At 36.4% G+C, this 25,209-nt stretch overlaps 1 protein-coding gene across 9 annotated transcripts in view; it reads right to left on the bottom strand.

Moving 5' to 3' along the window:
• The window catches only part of Eps8 (EGFR pathway substrate 8, signaling adaptor), a 165,713-nt gene that overhangs the window by 52,272 nt on the left and 88,232 nt on the right, over positions 1–25,209 (bottom strand). For all 9 annotated transcript variants that reach the window (XM_021730749.3, XM_021730746.3, XM_021730750.3 and 6 more), the window contains 2 exons: positions 8,020–8,099; positions 6,481–6,557 (listed from right to left, as the gene is read on the bottom strand). In XM_021730749.3, the coding sequence (XP_021586424.1) occupies positions 6,481–6,557; positions 8,020–8,078 (136 nt within the window). In that variant the 5' untranslated portion in view covers positions 8,079–8,099. The remainder of the gene's footprint in view (positions 1–6,480; positions 6,558–8,019; positions 8,100–25,209) is intronic.

The raw sequence follows: 25,209 nt of genomic DNA, 5'->3' as shown, positions 1-25,209 counted from the left end.
TGTTGCATTAAAAGCTTCTCAGCTCTGAATGTAAGAGTAACAAGTCAGTATCTCCCCACCTTTCCCTCTTCTGTCTCTCTTTCTTTAACAGTTAGAGCTTGAAACAAACTTTATTTGCTTATAGTAACCCTGGTTTTATTTCATTGCTTTTTCTATCAACTTTATATCACAGGCCAGAATACGCAAACCCATCTCAACAAATTAAGATGTATTTGGTAACCAAGCATAACAATTCTTTATATGTCATCTTAGCATTATTGAGTTGTTATGCTATTACACAAGCTGCTGGCCAATACTCAGATCAGAATTATTATATTTAGCTTCATTTAACTCTCCAATTAGTACAACTGCAACTCTAATAAGTATGCAGAACTCAGTATTCATACTCAACTTTGTTTTACTGCATTATTGTTTGTGCTTAACAACATTTGAAACATCTGAAACAGTGGATAGTCAAAGATAGTTAATATTTAGAAAATATTTATTTTTTAAAAAACCATCATATTGCTTAGAAACCAAGGTTTTGACCATTAAAAAGAAAAATGTAACTTGAAAGCAGCTGCTGAGTATTTCTTGCTTTAAATAAAAGCAATGGACTATAGCTCATATCACTTTTTACACAGAAAAAGCTTCAGCCATAGTGAAGGAGAATTCCTTTCCCAATAGTTCAGTGTACAGTGTGTAATTTCCATGGAGGTGAGGCACTTGGTGGGAACAGTAAGAAGCAATGAGCAATAATTAGGAACTTTCACCATTAGGCAACTACAATCACAGTTTGACAAATCAGTATCTGAAGCAAGAGACCACTTTAGGAAACAAACAAGCTCATTTTCACAAACCTACATTATTTAAGAATTAACTTTACTGGCCTGTTCAACAAATCATTAGAATGGCTTGCATCACGAGGAGAAAATCAGCTTTACATTTTTCAGATCGTTTGGGAAAATTGCCAAACTGTCGAGTCACCTGCTCTGGCACACTCTACTAAGCTGTGTTTTGACTCTAATAATGCCTGATTTCATCATGCTGTGTAATTGTGAGTCATTTACTTCTTAAGAATTAAAAAATAAATAAAAAACCTTCTTTTGCTGTTGCGAAAAAGTCTTAAATGTTTTCTGTTAGTAAAATACACACTAAAGACGATGGGGAAAGAAGAAATAGGTTTTAACTTTTAAGTGGCCACTAGAACATGTAAGAGGTCGTTTTGGTTTCCATCATTATAATTAAGAGAGACAAGCTTCAAAACAAGATCAGGAGAGACTGGGACAGAAAAAGAAAGGAAGATAGATACAAAAAAGAAAAATATGTGAGACAGATATTTGCTAAGAAAAGTGGCACATTCAGGAACACTGCCATGAGAAAGTGATCAAGCACTGTGGAGAAATTCAGGAAAGTCTACAATAAATTCATTTACACAGAAATTATGTGATTCATGGTTACAGGTTTCCTGCACTCAATTCTTACCAGCCAGGAAAAACACAAATGTATTTTTTCACTTGTTATATCACAAAATTTTTAACTCACAGCTAAAATGAGACTTGAGAGAATGTGCGTCTATCATATTTATCCAATATTATTAGGACTTCTGATAACAGGAATCTCAGAGTGACTGTAAATGTTGGCAATGAAATGACAATAAAGTATTACTGACTGGTAATTCCTTGAAACTTGAGTTCTTCTGGAGATTAGATGGCTTTAAACAGCTGATTATTTATAGTAAATAGCTGTGGTACGCCACCCACGATACTACTTAAGTAGTCTTTTACTTGGTACTGAGCCATGGGGACTTAGGTCTCCCCTTGAGAATGATCCCTGGCATTTCTATGTGTAGACTGCCCAAGGCATGAGATCTTTGCACTCACTCTACCAATGAGATAGCTCTCAAAGCTCTGGATTTGGGCATTACCCATTTGGCTTGGACAGCCCACTATCTACCTTATTTGGCAAAAGAATATTCCATCAAAATCCTTTTGAAGCCCCCTGTATAAATAAAGAAAATGTGGGTTCTTGCTCTCTCTCCTTTCAGTGTGGAAGCAGGGCCCCTAAGGCCATCCCACCCCCATATTTCAAAATTATTTCTGTGTCATATGATTTTTCACTGTATTTCTCAGCCAGCATATTTCACATAAGGGAAACCCAAAATTCATAGCCTGCAGGGGACTCAGGAGAAAAGCATAAGAATCAAGAAATGGCTACATTTCAAATTTTGCAATATCTAATTTAAAGGGAAGTTATTTTTCTAGGAAGTTTAGCTCTTAAGAACAGCAGAAAACCCATACTTAAATAAGCCCTCTTTGCCTGGGGATATAGCTCAGCTGGTACTGTGTTTGCCTCACTTACACAAGGCCCTGGATTCAATCCCCAGCAAACCCCCCACCTCAAAAAAAAGTCCACTGGAGATGATGCAACATACAAACATAATGAAAAAGCATCTCAATTCCCACTCAGAACCTATGTACTAACCATAATTTCTACCTAGTTTCCCAGGCCACAGACATCAGAAGCAATGCCATAAGAAGGCATGTTGATAACAGGAACAAGTCACAGGCTTGGGATTCAGCAACATGGGAAAAGCAAGCCCAAATATTCAAAAAGAGAAAATAAATGAATGATTTGGAGCAAAGGTAAGAAATGGAGACTCTGGTAACATCACAGAGACAAGCAATGGCCATTCAAGTGAACTTCCAAATCACCAAGGAGCAAAGATGCCACATACCTGGAGGGAAGGGAGTATTTAATACACTTTACAAACATTTTCCTTAAGGAAAAAAAACTGACAAATAAGTTAACTGGAAAAAAATATGTGAAATCTCTAATTCCCTAATACCAGTGGCTAAATGAAATGTTACTGTCATGAAATAAGTGAAGGAGAAAAACATGGATATGACTTTTGGTAAGCAAGAGTTACACTTTGTCAGGGATGTAAATGATGCACAGCCTTTTACATGTTGGCTTGGAATTTTCTAGTATCATAATGAAGAAATGGCAAAGAGAGATATTAAAACTGCAGCATATGTTAACTGTTTTCCTAGAACAATCAACACATACCAATAAAGAGATGTATAGTTACTTAAAACACAATACATTTTAGGGGATTTATGTAAAAATTTCTGTAGAGTGCTATGAAGAGTAGTGTCTGAAACATAAGCTTGAAAATACTTGCTACAATGTTATTATCATTACTATTTCACAGATGAAGAAACTGGAAGTAATAGGTTAAATAATTTGCTCAAAACCGTAGTCAACTGGTAGAAGTGAGATCCCCTGGCTTTCTAACCCAGTCTGTCTTTCTGAGCACATTTATCAGGAGCCATCTGAGTGACATTGTGTGTCAGTTCTGAAATGTGTTCTCATGAGAAAGACAAGATGGAAAAAGAAAGCAAGGAAGAGAAGAAACCTCTGATACAGTATCTAGCCTGTGGTCAGTGTGTAAGAAACAGTGTCTATCACTGTGAAAACTCATATTCCAGTGCACTAAATAGTACTCTCATGCTCCACAAAAGTTCATGCAATGTAAGGATACTGTATTAATTACAAGAGTAATTAATACTGGGAAGATTATTCAATTATTGTTATAATTGTATAAAGAGAAATTTTTTTAAATGCATACATTTCAAGAAAATAAACTGTATTATAAATCACCAAATTTTCAGTTTACAAAGGTTAAAAGCATGTAGATTGGGAGGCTAAACACTCCCAAAGATAACTAAAAAGATTTTAATAAGAATTTGTTTATTGCAAAGATTTGTTCAAAAACAAGAATATCTTTCTCCATGTCATTCTCTATTCTTTCCACTGACGTTTACTGAGAATTTATAATCTCTAAGAGGGAAAGCATTGTGTGCATATGTGTATGCATATGTGTGTGTGTGTGTATGTATGTGTGTGTGTGTACACTATGTGTTCAGAGGAAGTAGTGATTATTAGACACAAATAAGAATGAAAAAAATATATGTGCAACTTCAAGGAATTTAAGCCTGTCTTATTCCAGGCCCCCTACATGGCTAAGTCATCTTTCTTCCTCATAATGCCTCCTTCATTTGCCCTTTTTTATCCCAGGCCATATTCTCTGAATTACCTTCATCCTGTTCATTTTCATCACACTGCACAGAATTGTCATGCTTTCTCATAGTGAAGTTTTTTAAAGTTATGTGATCTGACAAATCATCTTCAATTTGCTTTATATGTAAAAGGAGGGGAAATAAAATTTACTGTTTAACAGTGAAAGACTTTCAATCCTTGGATCTAAGATTTTATAAAGCTGTCCTAACACAAAATAAACATTAAAATTTACAGGTGAGTCCTACTTTTTATCATTATTCCTTTTTTAGTACTCCGAAAACAGACTTTTGGATCTTTGGTAACATGTGAGAGGATTGAATACTTTTCCTATTTAAAAAAATAAAGTCTTAGGGTGGTTATTAGATGACTAATTTATCTATATTACTTAAATCTGATTCACCTGTGCTGATTCATACTTATCAAATCCATTCTCAATTTTGTTAACAGAATGACCCAAGACAAATTTCTCTTATTATCCTCTGATAAAAACACATCAAAGTCTGCTCAATATTTACAAATAGTGTGCAAATTCTTTGGTAGAATTCTTCCTAATATGATCTGTTTGCATTTTTCCAGTTTTATTATTACCCCATGCACTCACTACCCGGTGCTCTCCAAGTAGCACCACCAAACTGCTGTGGTTCATTAATTCTTGATATTCATTCTACAAGTAGTTCCTGAGCATAAATTATACATTAGACTCTGTGCTAACAAGAATGGGGTATCCTCAAGTGAAGAAGACAAGTAGGGGCCACCTTCACAGAGCTAAGAGTATAGTGTAGAAAAGTTTCACGCTGCAGTCTACAGCATCCTCTTGCCCACTAAATGCTGACCACTCAGAGATCAGCTCAAGGCTCCTGAGAGATCCCTGCTCACCATCCCCACTTAGAAGAATATGGGACACACAGCTATGAAAACACATTTAACCCTTTATTATAAAATGAATTTATTAGTCTATCTCACCCAAATGGCAAATAAGCAATGACAATATCCTATTCATCTTTGAAATAAAGATAATGAAAATAGACTATGACGATCGGAGCCTAGCACACTAACACACTTAATAAATATGTCTAGAAAGAAACGAGGGAAGGAATTATTTTATTCTCTCGAATTTTTTTTTCATTTTTAGTTTTCCTCAAATCCCTCTCTAGACTACACCCCCCTTAAAGCCGAGGATCAGATATTATTGGTGCAGTTCTGAAAACATATTGACTATGAAATTTGCTGAATAAATTCTCTAGATCTACAAAGCACAACCATTTATGTCATATTAAGACAGTCTCAGTGTGACACTTAAGAAAATGGAAATCAGTACCAATCAGACTGACAGGGTCATTTTTTTTAAAGTATACATATATAGAATTAAATCCATTCCATGAATATATGGTTTGAGTTGTAAAGCCAATTTACTAAAACTATAGGCAGAAATGAATCATGAGACTTCAGAATTGTTCATTCAAACTATAGACACAAAATTGTAAATCTGGATGATATAAAAAGAATTCCAAAACAGAAAATGCTGTTGGTTCTCATCGTACATAATAACAATGACAATATTGACAATAGCAAATATATAATGCATTCTCTGCTTGCCAGGCACTGTTCTAAGCATTTTACATTTACTAACTTGCTTAATCCTCTTATCAATGCTACCACATATCACCACTACACAAATAAAGTTAGGTACAGACAGGTAAAGTAATTTGCCTAAGGTCACTGGTGAATGGTAGAACTGGATTTGAACCTAGGAAGTATGATTCCAGAGTCTCTGCTCTTAATCATAATACTATCCTGATTCTTTACTGTTATACATTAATAAAAGGTCATACAGATCCTACACAATTAAATGCACTTCAAGATGTGCATTTTTTTCTTCTTTCTTCTTTTTACCTTTTTTTTATACTTAAAGTTTAGAAGATATATATATATGTAAGACAAACTAGAGAGGGCACCAGAAATTATAGATTGGGAAAGAAAGTTCGACTATTTTGCAGTGCAGAAAGAAATAAAAGGATTGCTAATCATACTAACCTACTCCTCAAAAAGTTCAAGAGCTATATGAAAAAGCCGTCACCTGTCAGCTCACAATCACAACTGGCTCCATCACAAAGATCAACAAACATTTTACAAGTAACAAGTGGGAAAGCCCACTTCAGGCACTGATGCCATGTGAAAGACTCTGAAAGTGCTGCAATTCATTCAATTTATAGTTCTAAATCTTATGACAGCAAGCACAGTTTATAACTTCAGCAGCTTTTGTAAAAACTCTTCTTTAAAATAATTCTTATGTAGCCATCAATATTTCATTTCAAACAACAGAAACAGGGTATGGATTCAATCTATGACTTGGAAATTTTAAATTTATAAAGAGTGGTTAGAAGCAAAATTATATCCCCATTGAATAAACAAACATACCATATAGAGCCTTTGCACTTGTTTTTGAACTGTGATCTCTGTCCATTTGGGAAAAGGGGGGTGATGATCCATAGCCACTGTAATAAAAAAAAATGGTCACTGTGTTAGGTTAAAGTCCAAAGTAGGTCATAAAAATACAGAAATAGAAAATAAAAATTCCAATGTGCCATTATCACCATGTGTTTAAAAAAGGCATACTGTACCTATACTGTTTGCCAACACAGGCAAGATCCTGCTCTGGTAAGTGTTGAATAAGTACAATACAAACCACATGACCCCAATGAGGACTGAAGTGGGTGCAAGTCCCAGCCTCCTCTCAAGTGCCAAGTCAAACTGTAGCCTGGAGATTCTCCAAGATTGGGACTATCTTGGAAGAGCATAAATTTGCCATATTTAATCAAGTTCTGAGTGGTAGTACAGTTATAACAAGTTCCCAGAGACTTAAACTATAATGAAATAGATGCTATTCTCAAATACTCAAAACATAATTAACCTACAAATAACCCTTTATCACTAAATTTCACCTGCTCAACCCTATATCTGGCCTCATTACCAATATGTTATATGAAGTAAATACTGATTTATTAGTATTTTATTCATTTACTCAGTAAAAAAATTTATTAAGCTCTACAATCTAGAAGAGTAGGGAGAATGGGAAGGTACTGCCAATAATATAAGCAAAAATAGTTGCAAAAGAACAATACATCAGGGTGAAACTATAACGCGAAAGATCAAGGAAAAGATTAACTTTATCAGGATATCCAAAAAGTTGACATTTAAGCAGAATCTAAAAGAATGAAAAGAAGCTCCAAGGGTAGGGAGAGAGTAACATTGGGAAGAGAGGCTCATGGAGCTGAATCAAGAAACAGCATGGTATATATGGGGAGTGGGATTTAATGTGATGTGCCTGGAAGGATGAGTGGTTGGAGAAGTGAGCAGATTGAGGGCTTTTTACATCATGCTAAAGAATTAAATTGTTATTCCCTAGATATGGTAAATATTTTCTATCCTGAAGAATGACATGTGAAATATGTCTCACAATGGCCAGTTTCAAATAACAAAACTATGCACAATGTAGCCACTCAAGCCAGGATTGTGATTTCAAATTACACCTGGAGCCACTGGAGTTATTTCCTCTGTTTTATTTTGTTTTGTTTTACACAATGGTAAATATCTTGCCAGCATGGACTAAACAAGATTTAATCCTCCTCAAATGCCAATATTTTACAAATAATGTTAAAAAAATGCTCCAAAGATTTTTGAAGCTCTAAACTAAAGTCTAAAAATGCAATAATATATAAAATACTAGACTGAAACACCTTCCGACCATCATTGGGGCTGATATTAACTGTTTTATTCACAACAGACAAAATAAAATTTTAATGATAACATTTGTTAGTAATAAAAGGATAGCATATGTCAATGAGGAATGAGCTGCATTAAAAATGCAACTAATCCTTTCATTAAAAATACAAAAAAATCGAAACCATAAAATCAAATTCCCCCAAAAACAAATTAAAAATAGACTTTTCAACTTACTTCATTTGAGATGGGTACATTCCAAAACCACTGGGATGATTAGAAATATGACCATTCATGGTGGCTCTCACTTCCGTGTGCTTAAAAAAAAAAAAAAAAAAGAGCACACATAAATTAGAAGCAATAAAAGTGGTCAGTACATTTCAGTTTTCAAAAGTTACTCATTCAACAAATATGTGTTTACTGCCAGGAACGAAGCTAGAAATGCAGACATAAAATCTCCACCCTTAAGGAACTCAGGTTCCAGAGGAATAGATGTACACAAACTAAGATGCAACTGTCATTTAATACTGACATACTAACATTATCAACAAACTTAAGCAGGGAAAAGAAAAATCTAAAATATAGTCCTGAGTCTTCTAAGTACATAGGCATAACGCTATATTCTGCCCAAACAATAAATTCTCAACTTTGTAAGATGTTATTTTATTACTTCATTGTAAAGATGATATAGACTCATTAAACTAAAAAAACTTGCAAAATATAGAAAAAAAATGGAAAAATATCATGCAGAAAGATAAACATGAAAACAGTAGGCTGTGTGAGGCCCTGGGTTTGATCTCTGCTGCTAAAAAATAAAATACAAATAAAGATAGTCATTTAACATCCTTGTCAATTGCCTTCCTTTTTTCCCTGTATTTCTCTTTTCTCTCTTCCTTACTTCAAAGCACATCTGACAACATATCCTATACATACATAATCTGAAACATCTTTTTTCAAGAAAGTTTTCCTTTATACATTCCTGTCACTTTTCACAATATTTTAAAAATTAACATCAAATATTTATCTTGAAAAACTATTTTACAAATGGAACAAATTTCCTTCAAACAAGACAAATGAGTAAGAATAAGTAAAACTTTCTTATCACCAAATAGAATGACCTTCCTTTCTTTCATCTAGACAGCATTGCTATATCTGACTTATGTGTATGCACTCTTAGGTATTTGGTCGTCTCTCAATTCTGTCACTAAACTATCTGGATCTTGTCTTACTTCTCTGACTTTTGTCTTTTCATATATATTATATATCCTCAATAACTGAGAGGCAAAACACCTGCCTTCAGACAAGGGCAAAGATGGTGGAAACAACAATTACTGAGTGACTGCCATGTGGCAGGTTCTAAGACAGATAACTAGGACTACTATGGTGAGCAAAATAGGTGCCTCCCAGCTACATGGCCAACAGGCTAGTGGGGAAAACAGACACCTAAGGAACAAATGGGAAGTTATAAATTGTAGTTACTATTTGATGGAAAATTTCAGGGTGATATGAAGGCATATAATAAGGAAGCTTGATCCAGATTGAAAGGGAATTAAAGAAATGATATCCAAGACCTGGGAACTCCAAGTTAATTCTCATTCTTCAGATCTCAGTTCAATCACAATATCCTCAGAGAAGCTTTTACTGACCCTCCTGAATAAATGAAATTTCACTGTCGATCACTTTATTGCTAATAGTGTCAGTCACTATAAATAATTTTTCAAAGCATTTACCACAGGTATAATTTTTCATTTGCTTAAATTAATTCCTGACTTCACTAGACCATTAGCTCTGAAAGGGCAGGCACTTTTGTTTACATAGAATAGGTGTTCGTTAAATATTTATGCAAAGTAAGAAGAAAGAGAAGTTGATGTCCCTCTCTTCAAAGAGGATATTGTAGTCTAGGGAGTCAAAATAAATTCATAAGAAACAAATAGTAAATAATTAAGTCCCAATGTATAGGCCTCTATATTAAACCCACCAGAGGTTCAAAGAAGAAAAAAAGTCATGCAGATTGCCCTCACTTTTTAAAGCAGCTCATAAAGAACGGTTAAGATTTGTAAAGAGCCTCAAAACACTCAAGTTTAATTCAAGCTTTCCTGGAAGTGTTTCCATATATATCCAGTGTTTAAAAGCAAATTTCTGGTTAACTGGCCCAAGATATTAAAAGCTATGCTATCTCAAAATATGCTGGACTAGAATATTGAGCATTCCAAGATACGTCAAGGGTCATTTGACCTTTACTCTCCCACATGCAGCAAGCCACAAAGAGTCTTTTGGGAGAGATGCTCTTCATATATCAAGAATAGAAAATAAGACTTGATCATGACAGACTGGTAACTGGGGTTATAGTTAATCTGAAGAAATTCTGATGTAACCCTTATCTTCCCCCCAGGTTCTACACACTCCCCCATATCTCTTAGTAACATCCCTAGAATTAGATGTTCATTTGTCCTGTCATTCCTCCACAGATTATTGTCCTCTTGTCTAAAAGGTATAGTCTTTGTAATTTCTTCAGATTCACTCTTGTGAAGATCCTTATGTAGATTAAATTAATAAAACTGTTGTGCTCTTCTCTTATTCATCCACTCTTACATTAGTTGGGTTCCTAGACACAGTCACACAGCCCATATAAGAACTGAAGTGGGTAGATGGGATCTGTCCTTCCTACAGAGCAAAGAAACAGTGACCTCTGCTCTACATATGCAGTATGCATAAAATTACGTGTGGCTTACAATACTGTTTTCTTTTTTGTTGTTGTTTGTTTCCTTCCTTGATTTATACTTAGAAACAATCAGTGGTAAACCAATTCTTAAAGGAGGAAACATTTACTTATTTCCATGGCATAAATATTCCCACCATGGCCAATTTCAAGATATCAATGGTTTATTAGCATCTTAAAAAATTCCAACATATTTCATAGTGGACTATTAGAAACTATAGGATCCAACTACAGCACATCATTACTACATTCTGGAATTGGTACCAGAACAGAGGCCTGTAATAACATTATGGATCTAGAGCTAATATGTTAAGACACAGGCATTCAGTTAGAAGCCTGGAATTCTAACACTACCTTTGGCACTTACTGGCCTTTGCAAGTCAGCTAAACCTTCTGCCTCAACTTTCTTACCACTAAAATAATAAAATAGAGATAATTCTTGATCTTCCTAGCTCACAGGGCCAGTGTAAAGATCAAAAGTTAAAAAAAAAAAAAAAGGAACAAGAAAAGTTCTTTCAAAACAAGTTGGTTCATTGAGTATATAAATTAAGCCCTCGGGATTTGTGCTGATTTTGATCTGGTTTGCATTTTAAAAGCATGGCAGCTGGTTTTAATGAAAAGTGATAGCCACAGCATCCCTTCTTTTTGGTGTTTAATTCTTCATGACAGTCAAATAAATGCCTGGTTTGTGTTTTGTTTTAAGATAGTGATTTGTCTGAATAGAGAACATTGGAAAAGGGAATAGAAAATGTCAATTTGCTAAATTGAATTTTAAATATAGAAACATCTTGTTGGGCCATTCATTATAGTTTCATTTGGCACAGCTGCTTATGTGGCAATATGGTGGCTTGCAAATATTTAAACGGAGAAGTTACAATGCACACCTTGCAAAGGAAATGATTACAAATGTTTCTTTTTTTTCCTGTAGGCTTTTTTTTTATTGGTTGTTCAAAACATTACAAAGCTCTTGACATATCATATTTCATACATTAGATTCAAGTGGATTATGAACTCCCATTTTTACCCCAAATACAGATTGCAGAATCACATCGGTTACACATCCACATTTTTACATAATGCCATATTAGTGACTGTTGTATTCTGCTACCTTTCCTATCCTCTACTATCCCCCCTCCCCTTCCATCTTCTCTTTCTACCCCATCTACTGTAATTCATTTATCTCCTTGTTTTTTTTTTTTTTAATATATACATCCAACTTACAGGTAGATCGACCATATACACAATTTTAAAAGCAAACTGTTACTAAGATATTAGTTGTAAAAAACTTTATCACTCTAAAGTCACACAAATGCAGTTAATTTTACCAAATGTACTACCTGATTGTACTCAAATGATATATTAAAACCATCATAAAAACTTCCAACTATTTGATTTAGAGTCTCAACTTCCTTATGAAAATACTTTTTTATAAGTCACAGTTACTATGATTTTTATTATTCTGCACATAAAATAACATTCTTTGGCAATTACCAAAATAAAAAAATGATAAAATTTAAGATCTAAATTAATCACACCAAAAATATTAAACCCTGCAATAAAAAAAAGAAGTAAATAGGATATATAAAGATCACTGGAAGAATAAATGAAGCTAAATAGCAAGTTAAATTTGTATCAGAAAGTTCTAAGATTACCAAATATAAATAAATGAAGTTTTAGATTCCCTTTTCTTTACTCTTACATGCATCTGGTATTAGTTTTTAAACTGATGAATGAGAATACTACCTACCTAGTCTTGTTACCACATAGCTAACAGCTCTCGGCATACTAAGCTGTCCTTCAAATGCCTGTTCTCTCAGAACATGCCATCGACTTGTTTTGTTCACTGATGGACTTGTTGGGTTTGGCAGAGTATCTTTAAGTATCTATATCTAGACTTCAGTTTATGTCTCAATCTAAGTTATAATTAAGAAGGGAGGTTATTATTAGCATTTAGATTTTGGCTAAAAGACCACTGAAAGTTTCTAAGAAAACTTTGTAAAATAATCTCCCAGTAATTTTGCCTAATACATTAAAAAAAAATCCACTTTAAACTTCCAAAATCATTATACATTCTACCTCCTACAAATGTTTTAGATTAAGTACTTTTCAATACCTTTTGTAAGCAATTTCAATAAAGATGCCACTGTTTTTGTTAGCCTATCAAATGCATTTGAGATCCAATTAAATGTTTAGCTAAATTGTTTTTTTATTTTCAAAACTTTTAAATTTTTTAATGATTTTAGATTTACAGAATTTATGATGCTAGCACAGAGAGGTCCTATATCCCCCATTATTATCATTCACTGCAGTTGATACTCTATTTTTTTTTTAACCTGATGCCTTTTTCTGTTCCAGGGTCCACAAGGCTCTATTATATTTAGTCCTTATATCTCACTATGCTCCTCCAGGCTGTGGGCACTTCTCAGACTCACCTTGCTTTTGGTGACTGCATTAGTTTCCCAGGCTGCCATAAGAACTTATGACAAGCTGGCTTAAAACAACAGAAATTCATTCTTTCGCCGCTCTGGAAGATAGACGCCTGAAAGCCTTGGCTTGTAGACGTCTCTGCCTCCATCTTCATTTGGCCTACTGCCATGGGTGTGTCTATGTACAAATTGCCGTCCTCTTTTAGGGGCAATAGCCACTGAATTAGGGGGTCCAACTCAGTCCAAGGAGGAGAACCACAGAGGCATGTGTCCCTCTCATCACATAGTTACCAAGATTCCACACTTTAAGCATGGCTTGTCACCGCTCATGCTCACCTCAATTCTGCCTGCGGTGTGCCTGGTGTTCCCAATGTCAGGGGCCCCTCTCCCCCACCCCCCACAGCCACACTTCAGGGCCCAAGAACTCTAGCTCCTTGAGGAGGGAGTGCTACAGAGTTATTTGGAATTCTTCAGTATAGGAAATCTGACTATTTCTCCCCATTTACTTATTGATTCTGCATTTTAAAAATTAAACTGAAATGATGGGAAAGCATTAAAATGGTTTAGATGTATCCAGTAGCGACTCTCAAGTGTTTTCTATAAATTTCCTATTTCAGGTAATTCAGAAAAGAATTGAGCTACATTTCAGTTCGGGGGGGGGGGCGCGGAGGGGACCAGGAGCAAGGGAAATGGGGACAGAAGCGAGACCCAACCTTAATGAAAACCTTTGGCTAACACCACCCAAAGAGTGTCAAAATTTAGAACATGGTCTAACAAGTTCAAATCTTCCCAGGAATCCAACGTGGTTGAGTATGGATTCTCAGAAGAGGCAGAATCATCACTGTGGGCATTTTTTCCCAGGAAAAGAGTAAAACTAGAACATTTTCTCCAATTCCATTTTTAGTTGACCACATTTCAGGGAGTAACACATTGGAGTGAGAAGTAGAGAAATCTATCCCACCTGGCTAGCCCCACTCAAATTTTTCAAGTCTCTGCTTTTCAAAAATTGGCCTCAAGTGCTAGTAATCTCTGATATTCTACGATCCTTAGTGGAAAGTCTCCTAAATTAAACTTTGTGCCACTGAGCAGTGTACAACAAAAGCCACTGGGGGGAAAAATGAAGATCACATGAGATACATTTTATTGCTGGATATCCTTTTCACATGGTGGTGCCATATGCTAAATTAGGAGAGTTCAACATATTTGCTCAACAAAGGCAAACAAATAAAGAGCTACCAGATCCTGATGTTACCCAGCTGGGTGGGAAGACAGAAAAACATGCTATAACTATCTTTAATGAGATTAAAACTTCTGAATTCAACTTTCATTGTGATTTATTAAATGGCCTCTAAAAATAGTATATCATAAAACATTACAGTGGGAAGAGTTCTCACCCACAGATGAGATATTTTAATATTTAACCACCTGTTACTACATGATCATGTCCCTTGTGTTACTTAGAACAAAGGACATTAACAATAAACAAAATACTACAGGTGATTTACTTTGCGTTTTCAGCACAGGTCCTTAGGAAGATCAGTGTTTTACAAAATGAACATGTTTGGAAATGGTTACAATCTAGAAAGTGGGAAGAGTCACCCTTAAGTAACTGGATTTTTTTTCACTTTTCTAAATCGTACAAATGTCCCTCTAAGGTTAACTTAACTATTTAACTGCAGATTATTTTTTTTAAGTAATGGATTGTTAGTTTTTAAAAGGTTAAATGGGGCTTCCTAGTATACTATAATGTAGATGCTTATATGTCCCCCAAATTACCTCTCATATACTGTATAAAAAGATGCTATTTAGTATCTCAATGTCATCTTTTCCTGCCTGCCCTACTACTCCAATATTGATTATTTTGGTAGAAGAATAAGGAAGCCTCACAGCTCATCAAAGGATTTTTTACTGTTGCAATTTGTCAGTTCTATTTTTGCAAGTCTCCACTGATCCAATCACCAGCATAATGGTTATATGGGGGCAGGTATTTGCTTTATGTACTGCTTTAAGTATCAAGAATGTATCAAGTTCAACAAGTATGCCTTTATAAATCTATAGGACAGGGGCTAGGACTATAGCTCAGTAGCAGAACGCTTGTCTAGCACGTGTAAGGCACTAGGTTCAATCCTCAGCACCATATAAAATAAGTAAATAAAATAAAAATATTTTATTTTATAAAATATAAAAAAAAATAAAACAAAAGTATTGTGTCCATCTACGACTAAGAAAATATTTTTAAAAATAAATAAATAAATCTATGAGACATTCATGATTGGGTAGATAAGTTAAATACCTGAATCAATCTTCACTGCTTATTCATATTGCTCTGTACCTTTTAATATTTCAATCACATATAAATACAGAACATGTTCCACAGAAACATAGAAATACTCTCCTTTCAAAATACAATTTTTTGTTTCTCTTCAAGAAACAAGGCAATTCTAATATGCTATTAGAAAGTGATGTGTTAAAGACAAGACAAAACAAGAAACCAATTCCTTTAATTGCCTGAATATAAAAATAATCCAGATTATTAATAGGTAACACAATTAAGAAGACAAATATCTGGTACCTTATCCAACACACAGAAGAACCTAGGACAAAGAAAAACCTTCCTTGAAAATTTTCCTACTCTTATGAAGAAACTTTTTTTGGGAGGGGGGAGAGGAAGCTCATTTAAGAAAAGACCACATTGTAAGCAATGCAGGGACAGCAGAACACAGAGCTCCAGGAAGCAGTAAGGTGGAACTAGAGAAAACAAAATGCCCCTCAAAACATGACTGAACCGAAGAAGGCAAGAAGAAGCTTTTTGAAAATACGATAGTGTGGGGAGAGATACAGTGTGAGAGGGATCGCTTACAGCGCAGGCAAGGAGAAGGCGGAGTGCCAGGTGGCACCTCGGGATGGGTGGGGAGGGCATCCTGGCCACCGAAGCCTCCCTTTACAGGCTGGGGCCAGAGCTGAGGCCGTAGAGAAAGGAGACGGGCAAAGGCAAGCCAGGGCCTGGTGGTTAAGGAGCCCACCCCGGGCGTGGAGTTACTGAGGAACCACGTGAAGCTCTGGGAAGTAAGGAGGGGTGATGAAGACGGAGACCAAGTGAGAATCCTTACCAGAGGGCAAATTCTAAAGTCAGACTTTTTTAAATTTTTTTTTAATTTTTTAGTTCTAGGTGGACACAATATCTCTAATTTACATTTATATGGTGCTGAGGATTGAACCTAGTGCCTCATGCATTCGAGGCAAGCACTCTACCACTGAGCCACAATCCCAGCCCCCTAATGTCAAACTTTTGTTACACCAAAATTCAGTTTACTTATGATGTGGAAATGTCATTCACAACACACTAAGAATACCTTTCCGTCTATGTACAGCCTCTGTCTGTAACGATTATGTCCTTCCCACCCAGCTCTAGTTCTATGTCCCCTTACTTTTGTACTTTTACTCTCCACCAGACCTGGACGTCCCCTTTCATGCTCTCACACCCTACCTGTTCTACCACTAGTCTATCATTTTTTTCGCTGCTGCAGACCTCTCCCAGACCCCCACACATTCCTGCTGCAGCTTAACTGACTGCTCTGAGGCCTCCTGCAAGCTCTCGCTGAGGGATCCAGACCCACCATCATCCCCTTGTCTTTCCACTGCCTTGAACCCTTGCTTCCAGGATCCCAAGCCTCCCTGGTTCATGCCAGCACTTGTTCTTATTTTGATATATCAAGTACTTCTAGAACTTCCTGAGGAAGAATGTAAGAATGGCAGACTTCTGAAGTTTTACATGACTAAAAAGGTGTTTGTTTGTTGAGAGCCACAGATGGCTGTTCAAAGCCTTCAACAATTTAAATCTCCTCTTCTGCAGCTCCCTCACATTGAAGAGGACAATCTTAAAAGAGTTTCTAATCATAAAAAGTATAAAATTAAAACTATACAGGATTTGGTGCGTTTAAAAGAATCAGATCGTCACAGTCTACTACACTTTCTTGAAGATGAAAAATATGAAGAGGTCATGGCTGTCCTTGGGAGTTTTCCCTTTGTGACAATGGATATAAAATCACAAGTACTGGATGATGAAGATAGCAACAACATCACAGTGGGATCTCTAGTCACAGTGTTGGGGTATTTTTGCTGATGGTGACATCGGTGGTACAATTTTTCCAAAAGGAGCCATCACTGAACTGCTTGCAGAACTTGCCTGGACTATGTATGCATTGTGAACTCACCTGTATGCATTGTGAACTATCTGTTGGTGCAGCGACTTGTGGTAGTGTTGGGGTATTTTTGTTGATGATATCATCGGTGGTACAATTTTTCCAAAAGGAGCCGTCAATAGGCTTGGTGTATCTTCCTCCCTTCTGCTTGTCATGATCGTTCAGCTAAAATTTGGGGGCCAACAGAGGTGAGGCAAAGAACCTCACCCTCCACTGGTACAAAGACCTATCCACAGGTGTGGCTGTATACTGGACCGGTAGTCAGTGACGGGTAAGATCCAATTGCAATGGTACCAACCTAAGACAGGAGGCTGACGCCTTGAGGTCAGCTCATCCGATAACAGGTAAGGACCATATGTACTATTGGACAACCTAAGGCAGGCACGGTCCCTAAGCCACATGCTTGTTGTTTAAACAGAGGGGGAGATGTTGAGAGCCACAGCCAAAGGGGCTCCAGCAAACTTCCAGCTGCCAGCTGATGATTGACTCACAGCGGCCCCAGCAACTTCTAGCTGCCAACTGATTGGCTCCTCTGCGGTGATGCTCATTGGGCTGTTTCCCCGCCCTTTCAGACCATGGAGCTGCTCATTGGGGGACTTTTTTGGCTCCGCCCATGCGACCCAGCCAATCGGCCTCAAGAGCAGGAGGAGTGGGGGAGGTTGAGAGGCTTGTAGGAAGCTGGTGGTGGCACTTGGGCTCTGAAGGTTTTTCCTGAGGAGCTGTTTTGTTTGGCATGTGTGGTTCTAAAAATAAAGTTCGTTTCTTTTGACAAGTGGCTCCTGAATTGTGCCCAGCCAGACTGTGGCATTGGTTCTGCCTCTATACATGATCAATATTTTGCTTGGTTTCAAATCGTAGACTGGAAATTATTTTTGACACACAATTTTGAAGCCAGTGTTCTTCTGTGGCCAGTGTTGCTGCTAAATGTCAGGTGCTGCTGTGATTCTCGATTTTGTACAGGGTAGCTTCTTCTTTCTGAAGTTTTGTGAACTTTATCGTTTTTCTCCTGAAATCCTTAACATTTCATGGTGATATAGATCAGTACAGGTGCTCTTTTAATATATACACTTCAATATATTGGTAATTCGTGAGGTCTTTTCAAACTTAAAAATCATTGTCCTTAAAATATGGAAATTTTTCTTGCCTTATTTCTTTGACACCTTCCTCATTAAATTTTTTTCCCTTTATCTAAAAATTTCAGTTGTTCAGAATAGAAACTCCCACACTCATACATTGCTGGTGGAACTACAAATTGGTACAACCGCTCTAGAAAGCAGTGTGGAGATTCCTCAGAAAACTTGAAATGGAACTACCATCTGACTCAGTTTTCCCACTCCTCAGCATATACCCAAAGGACTTAAAATCAGCATACTATAATGACACATCAATTTTTACAGCAGCTCAATTCACAATAGCTAAACACCAACCAACCTAGGTACCTTTCAACAGAAGAATGGATAAAAAATAGTATAAATATTGTATACATATATATGTATGCATGGAACATTACTCAGCCATAAAGAATGGCTTTATGGCATTTGCTGGTAAATGGATGGAACTGAAATGATCATGATAAGTGAAATAAGCCAATTCCAAAAAACAAATGTTCTCTCTGATATACAGATGCTAACTCACAATAAGCATGGGTATGGGAGGTGGGGGAAGAACAGAAATTCACTGGGTTAGATAAAGGGGAATGAAGGGAATGGTGGAGAATGGGAATATGAAAGACAGTAGAATGAATCAGACATAACTTTTCTATGTTCACATATGAATACATGACCAGTGGAACTCCCCAACATGTACAATCACAAAAATGGAGTGTTATACTCCATGCATGTATGATATGTCAAAATACATTCTATTGGCATGTATAACTTTTAATTACTAAAAATAAATTAAAATTAAAAAAAAAGAATAGGAACTTCCAGACTATCTCTATTTCTCTTATCTTTTCTCTTTGGTTTTTCATTTCCTAGTATTTTTGTTCTACTTTCTAGATGGCTTCCTTTAATTTATCCTCAAAAACATTTTAAGTTTTTCATTTCTCCTATCAGTCTTCAATTTCTGGGAATATACTTTTTAGTCTCTAAATATTCCTTCTATTATTAATACCTGTTCCTATTTCATGATTGTAGCATATTGCCCATCAATAATAATATTTTGAAGTTTTCTTCTCCTTTCACTGTCTCAGTTTTTGCCAATTCCCTTCTTTTTCCAGGGTTCTTTTAGTTTAACAGTTTTAGTTATATATAGACATGATACCTTTATTTTATTTATTAATTTTTTAATGTGGTGCTGAGACTCAAACCCAGTATCTCACATGTGTTAGGCAAGCATTCTACCAACTGAGCCACAACCCCAGCCCTTCTTTTTAGTTTCTGAATTGTTTCAAGTATCTGGTTTTGAACAGTCACTATTCTTATCGAAATTAGAGCCCTAAAAAGCTGGAAAAAAAGTCAGTGTCCACGGGTAAGGCTTGTGATCAGGTAGTCTTTGCTGCAGAGGCCTCCTGCAGGGAGATCCCAACTGTAAGTATCCATGAGTCTTCCCCACAGATTGATCAGATTCTTCAAAGAAATGCCTCCCAATTTCTCTCCTGGAGATTATAAAGCTGACTGAAAATTTTTCAACAGTAAGTGAAAGAAGTGGGCAGGGGAGAGGAATGTCACACTGTTCAGTATGTCACTTCATCCTCCATCTGTGCCTTGATATCCCCAGCTGAGTTCTCCAGTTCACATTCTTCTGAAAGTAAAGGGCCATTCTTACTGGGTGTGGGGAGGCAGCTGGGCTCTCAGTTCTTCAAACTTAACTCTTCCTACTTAACCCTTCTAATTTCAGCCTCTGGGAGGTTCTAAAGTGAGAATCAGGTTGCTTCTTGGTGTCTCTCACTAGCAGCTTGGGTTTCAGCCTCCTGGGATTTCTAGGTTAGTCACAGTTACCCATAGGCTTTCCAGAGTCCCTTTTTCTCACTGGGTTTTTAAGATTCTTTACTGTAATTTTAGGAATAAATACATATAAGCTTAGTCTGTCATTTTTCTGTAGCATATCTTGATTGTCTAAACATTAATAACTATCTGTTAATGAACAACTCAGAAGGAATATCCAAGTCACCTCTAATATGAACATGAGAGCTTCAGGTGAACTATGAAATATGAGCCCAAGTTTATACTAAAAATAAAGGTACCCTACTAACCAGAGTGAATATAACAACACAAAAAGGAGGAAAATTTACTTTAGATAAAGTCAGCTGATATTTTGGTAGTATATGCTTAACTACCTTTTGTTAGTATAACAACAAATGCTGATTCTGAATCCCAGAAAAGAAATGACATGATAATGCATGAAAACGAGGCAATATCCACAACCCAACCAGGCATTGCTATTTATGAGAAACTCAGGCCTTAAGTGCTTTTCTAGGGATTAGATCATAGCTTTGAATGCACAATAGTTTGGAGTTGGAGGGGGTGTTTTTTTAGGTTTGTTGTTGTTATTGTTTAGAAAGTTTTAAAATGGCTTTATTGACTTATAATCAGATTTTTTTAAAGAGAGGCCCATTAAATGAGTAGAGGTGGGAACAAATTCTTTCTGATCTGCCCCCAAAGAAAGGCAAAAATAGTTGTATATTACTCTGAAGATCCACACTGCCTAAAAGGTAGCATGAAAATTTCTTTTCTTGAGTTCTATATAGTCAAAAAATTAAAGAAAAAAAAAGTTAAATTCAATGGGAAAACATTAACTAAGGTCTCTAAATTCAGATTTAAAAGGCAGTGAATACACACTTTGATTGTGGATAGTACTACCTCTGAAGAATCTCTGCTTAATTATAAAAATGGAAGTTCTTTAAAAAAACGGTGGGGGGGGCATTAAAGTTCCCCACACATGAACTTGGGGAAATGTGCACATATCTCACCATTTCACTATTACAAAAACAATAATGCTCATTTTACTTAATTCTTAACACTTTTAAGAGGTAACCAGAACCTCTTATTTCTGTTTTCATGAGGAACCTGAGGCTTACAAAAGTTATAAGTGAAGGTAAAGCTGGCCATGACATCAATGGCTAAGATATACCATGACTAAGCCTTGACCCCAAGTCATGCTTTTAAATGCTCTTATATATAAATATTTTCTTTTTGCTAATGATAAATCCAGTATTTTGATGTTGATTGGAGAAATGTCAAGAGTGAAAAATTCAAAGTCAAAATGACCTTTATAAATCATTATTCAAACAAAATTGATTCAACATCAATTGGCACCAGCCAATCTGAGTACTAACTCAGTCATCCACTCACTCACTTAAGCACTATATGCCCACCAGCCCTCTACAAGAGCACTGTCCAGTACAACTTCAACAACGTGGATGTGTTCTATCAGCACTGCTCAACACAGCTCAGCACAAGTGCCAGGCACTTGAGATGTGACTATTGTCAAGGAAAAAATGAATTTTAAATTTTTCTAAATTTAAATTAGTTCACATTTAAAATTAAGTAGTCACATATGGCTAACAGCTACCCTCCTGGACAGCACAGCTCAAGATATTGAATACACAGTTCAAAAAACAGGCAGAGTTCCTGTCATGATTTGGATAAGTGGTCCCCAAAGGTCCACATTACAGGCTTGGTTGCCAGCCTATGGTACTAGTGGGAGGTAGAAAAACCTCTAGGTGGGGTAGAGCCTAGTTAAAGAAAGGTCACTGGAGTTAATCAGGACCCCAACCTCTTCCCTTTCTTTGCCCCCTAGCTGCCAGGAAGTGAGCTGTTTCCCCTGCCACATGCTCCCACAGGCCCAAAAGCAATGGAGCCAACCAATCATGAACTGAACTCTCTGAAACTATAAACCTGATAATTTGTTTATCTCATGTATTTTGTTATAGTGATGGAAAACTCACTAACACAGTTCCTATCTTAACAGAGCTTAAGCTCTAGTGGGAGAGCAGCATGAGATAAGTAAACTCACAAAGAAAATTACAAATTGTGTTCATTGCTTAGAAGAAAAACATAGAAAAAACTGTATTCATAAGGCTATAAACTCAGACTGAGTTTATAGCCTTATGAATACAAACCTAGCTATGAGTTCTAAAATGTATGGGACTGACTGACTGATTCTGAAAATGCTATCTCAGGATTCCCCATATAAAATCCAGGACAATTAGCGAACCATTGAAATAAAAAATGTATTGGGCTGGGGATGTTGCTCAAGCGGTAGCGCGCTCGCCTGGCATGCGTGCGGCCCGGGTTCGATCCTCAGCACCGCATACAAACAAAGATGTTGTGTCCGCCGAAAACTGAAAAATAAATATTAAAAATTAATATATATATATATATATATATATGCATTTGCTAAAAGTGCTGGTGCACAGAAACAGCACTTTCTTGATAAGGAAATGTATGCAAAACTAATTGTCAACAAAAATGCTGTTGGTCATTGTATGTCAGGTTAAATAAACACCACAGTAAAGTTGAGTAGAAATTAAGCAGAAAAAAAAAAAGAGCAGAAAACATTCATAGTACTTTGGGTACTTTGAGTTTTAAGAGCCTGAATCTGCTGAGCTGGGAAGTCAGGGAAAAACAACTAAACTACTGTTCCTCTTGGGCAGAAATGGGACTTTTTTTTATAGTACATGTCCATTTAAGAGCCAGTGTCAATTTATAAACCCCCCCAAAAAAAAGTTTGCTAGGAATTACACATTGAGCACCTGGAATTGAAACAGAACAAAAACACAACCGTTTAGAGTGGATTAATAAGTATCGGAAAAAAAGCATTTGGATCTGCAGGTGAAGGGAAATCAGGAAAAATTTCATGCTCCTGGATTATATTGTGGATTTTTGTTTTGGAATTTAAGATGAATTTGTTTGGGAAAATGGGCTATTTGAGGTCAGAAGGAAAAGGAAATTTGAAAAGGGAATTATCACTAGGGCTGGTAATGCCACATTTGCATTTCTTTCTTTTCATTCCCAAAGTTCTCATCTCTAAGCAACTGGTAAAATAAATGGCTTTAGACTGAAAAAGGGAAAACTTGGGGAGAAGCAAATCTGATTTAATGAAAATGTGATGCTCATAAAAAGAGGTTTATTTTAACTTTACAAATAACACCCCAAATTAACTCTACCTCTTTATTAAATAATCTGGTTATCATTTAACTAGCATAACTGTGGTCTCTATTTTAAGCCAAATGAATATATAAAATCAATGCATTAAGAGAACTAGACTACTAGTTCTGGAGGAAGTGGTGGGAGTTGAGAAGGGGAGCCGTGGCTGCTGAGCCAGGCACAATGTAACCTGCTTTGACAGACTATCTAACTGTCACAATAACCTCATGAAGTAGGAGCATCATTATCTCCCCTTTCAGAGATAAGACAGGTACAAAATTTAACAACACATCCCATGTCAGAGAGCTAATAAGAAGTATTAAATATAGAATAAAATTCAACCACTTTGCCACATAATTTTACCTTGTTTTAGATTAACAAAAGCACCTTGTCACATAACATCTAGAACTAAAAGGATGTTTCTCTTTTCCTACACTTTAATTACAAATGATAGCCCACACCTTTGCATAGAAAAGAACTGATAATCTAGCTTCACCAATAAACAAACAAATAAACAAAAAAAATGGACTCTGGAAGTTTATGAAGTAAAGGCAACAGATAACCAGGATGACTAGAAACAATCAAGATAAAGGCTAAAGTGGCACCAGGGCAAAGACAACAGACCCAGAGTTTCAAAAGGACATGGTGTCATATTGACTTGTTGAGCAAAGTTCATGCCTATTACAGACACTTCTCTACAGGAACCTATTTCCAATTGTACAACAGCTATCAATAAAACTAGAGTTGACTCATACCCACCTTTAAGGCAACACATTATACAAAGCATGGGGACACATGAATGATCATGAATAATATGTGCTTAAAGGACTTTATGAAACTGTATAAATGAGACAACAGTTTCAAAAAGCCTTTGCAGTTTCAAAAAGCCTTTTTAAAAAAATTATTCCTATGAATATCTCACTACTTAACTGAATGAAGATGTTTATTTCAAATCTTCTTGTAAGAAAAGATGGAATGAAACAACGTTCTAAAAACAAAAACAAAAAAGCATAGTGGAAAATATTTTAATTAGCTGAGCTAAAAACAGAAAATAGTTGGCCTCTCTGTAGCTTAACAAAAACCGCACAAGCAATGAGTGGTATCAATTGTGCTCCCTATCCCCTTCTCTAGCTCATCCTCATCCACACAGTAAATGGCATCTCTGCCCTCCTGCCTCTCCAACCCTATCATTTTTATTGCCGTTTTCCTTCTTTTCTCCAAATGGAGTGGAAAAGCAAATCTGAGTCTTCTTGCCTCCTCAGTTGTGCCCACTCTCTGATGATGTGCATCGGTCCTCCCAGAATCCAAACATTTTTCTGTGAGTGGAAGTAAATACCATTTTTGAACTTGTCATGGTGAACATCTCAGATGTCAATTTTATGTAGGTTCGTAATGAGATTAGAAAAAAAAAAACACTGAATTCCAAAGCCAATACCAATCTGGTTTTCCAATACTGTTCCTAGCACTGTGCTCTTGAATGTGTCACTTAAACTCATAGATTCCCAATTGGTACGAATTAAGCTGGAAAACTTGTGATTTTTGCAGCTGCAAAATCCAGTGCATTAGTCCAGTGATGTCGGGGACAAAAACCAGCACCTTAGCTTGGCAACCTGCTTTTTGCATATGAAATTGCCTATAGAGACCACCTGAGAGAGCAAAGCAGAGGGGAAAAAATGAATATACTGTTATCTTACTTGTGTATGGATGGGGGTATTACATAAATGACTGTTCTCTACCCCCAACGAATTCCAAGCTTGCCTACAAAGAAAAGTGTGTAACATGAGGACTGATTTTTGCTCTCTCATGCCCCCACCACCACCTGCCAGCCCCGGCCCCTGCTAAGCAGCTTTGGGAATGGCACATAGCAGCACACAGTAGCACCCTCAAACTAGCTAGGTGGGAAGACGTTCCTGCTCTCCTAAGAACTGAGATGCTCCATTCCACAATGATGAAACAGAAATTCTTCTAGGAAACAAGTGTTTGAATTT

This window comes from Ictidomys tridecemlineatus, chromosome 6 (genome assembly GCF_052094955.1).
Source record: "Ictidomys tridecemlineatus isolate mIctTri1 chromosome 6, mIctTri1.hap1, whole genome shotgun sequence".
Taxonomy (NCBI): domain Eukaryota; kingdom Metazoa; phylum Chordata; class Mammalia; order Rodentia; family Sciuridae; genus Ictidomys; species Ictidomys tridecemlineatus.
The sequence above is the reverse complement of the archived record's forward strand: the minus strand, read 5'-3'. Positions and strand labels throughout refer to the sequence as shown.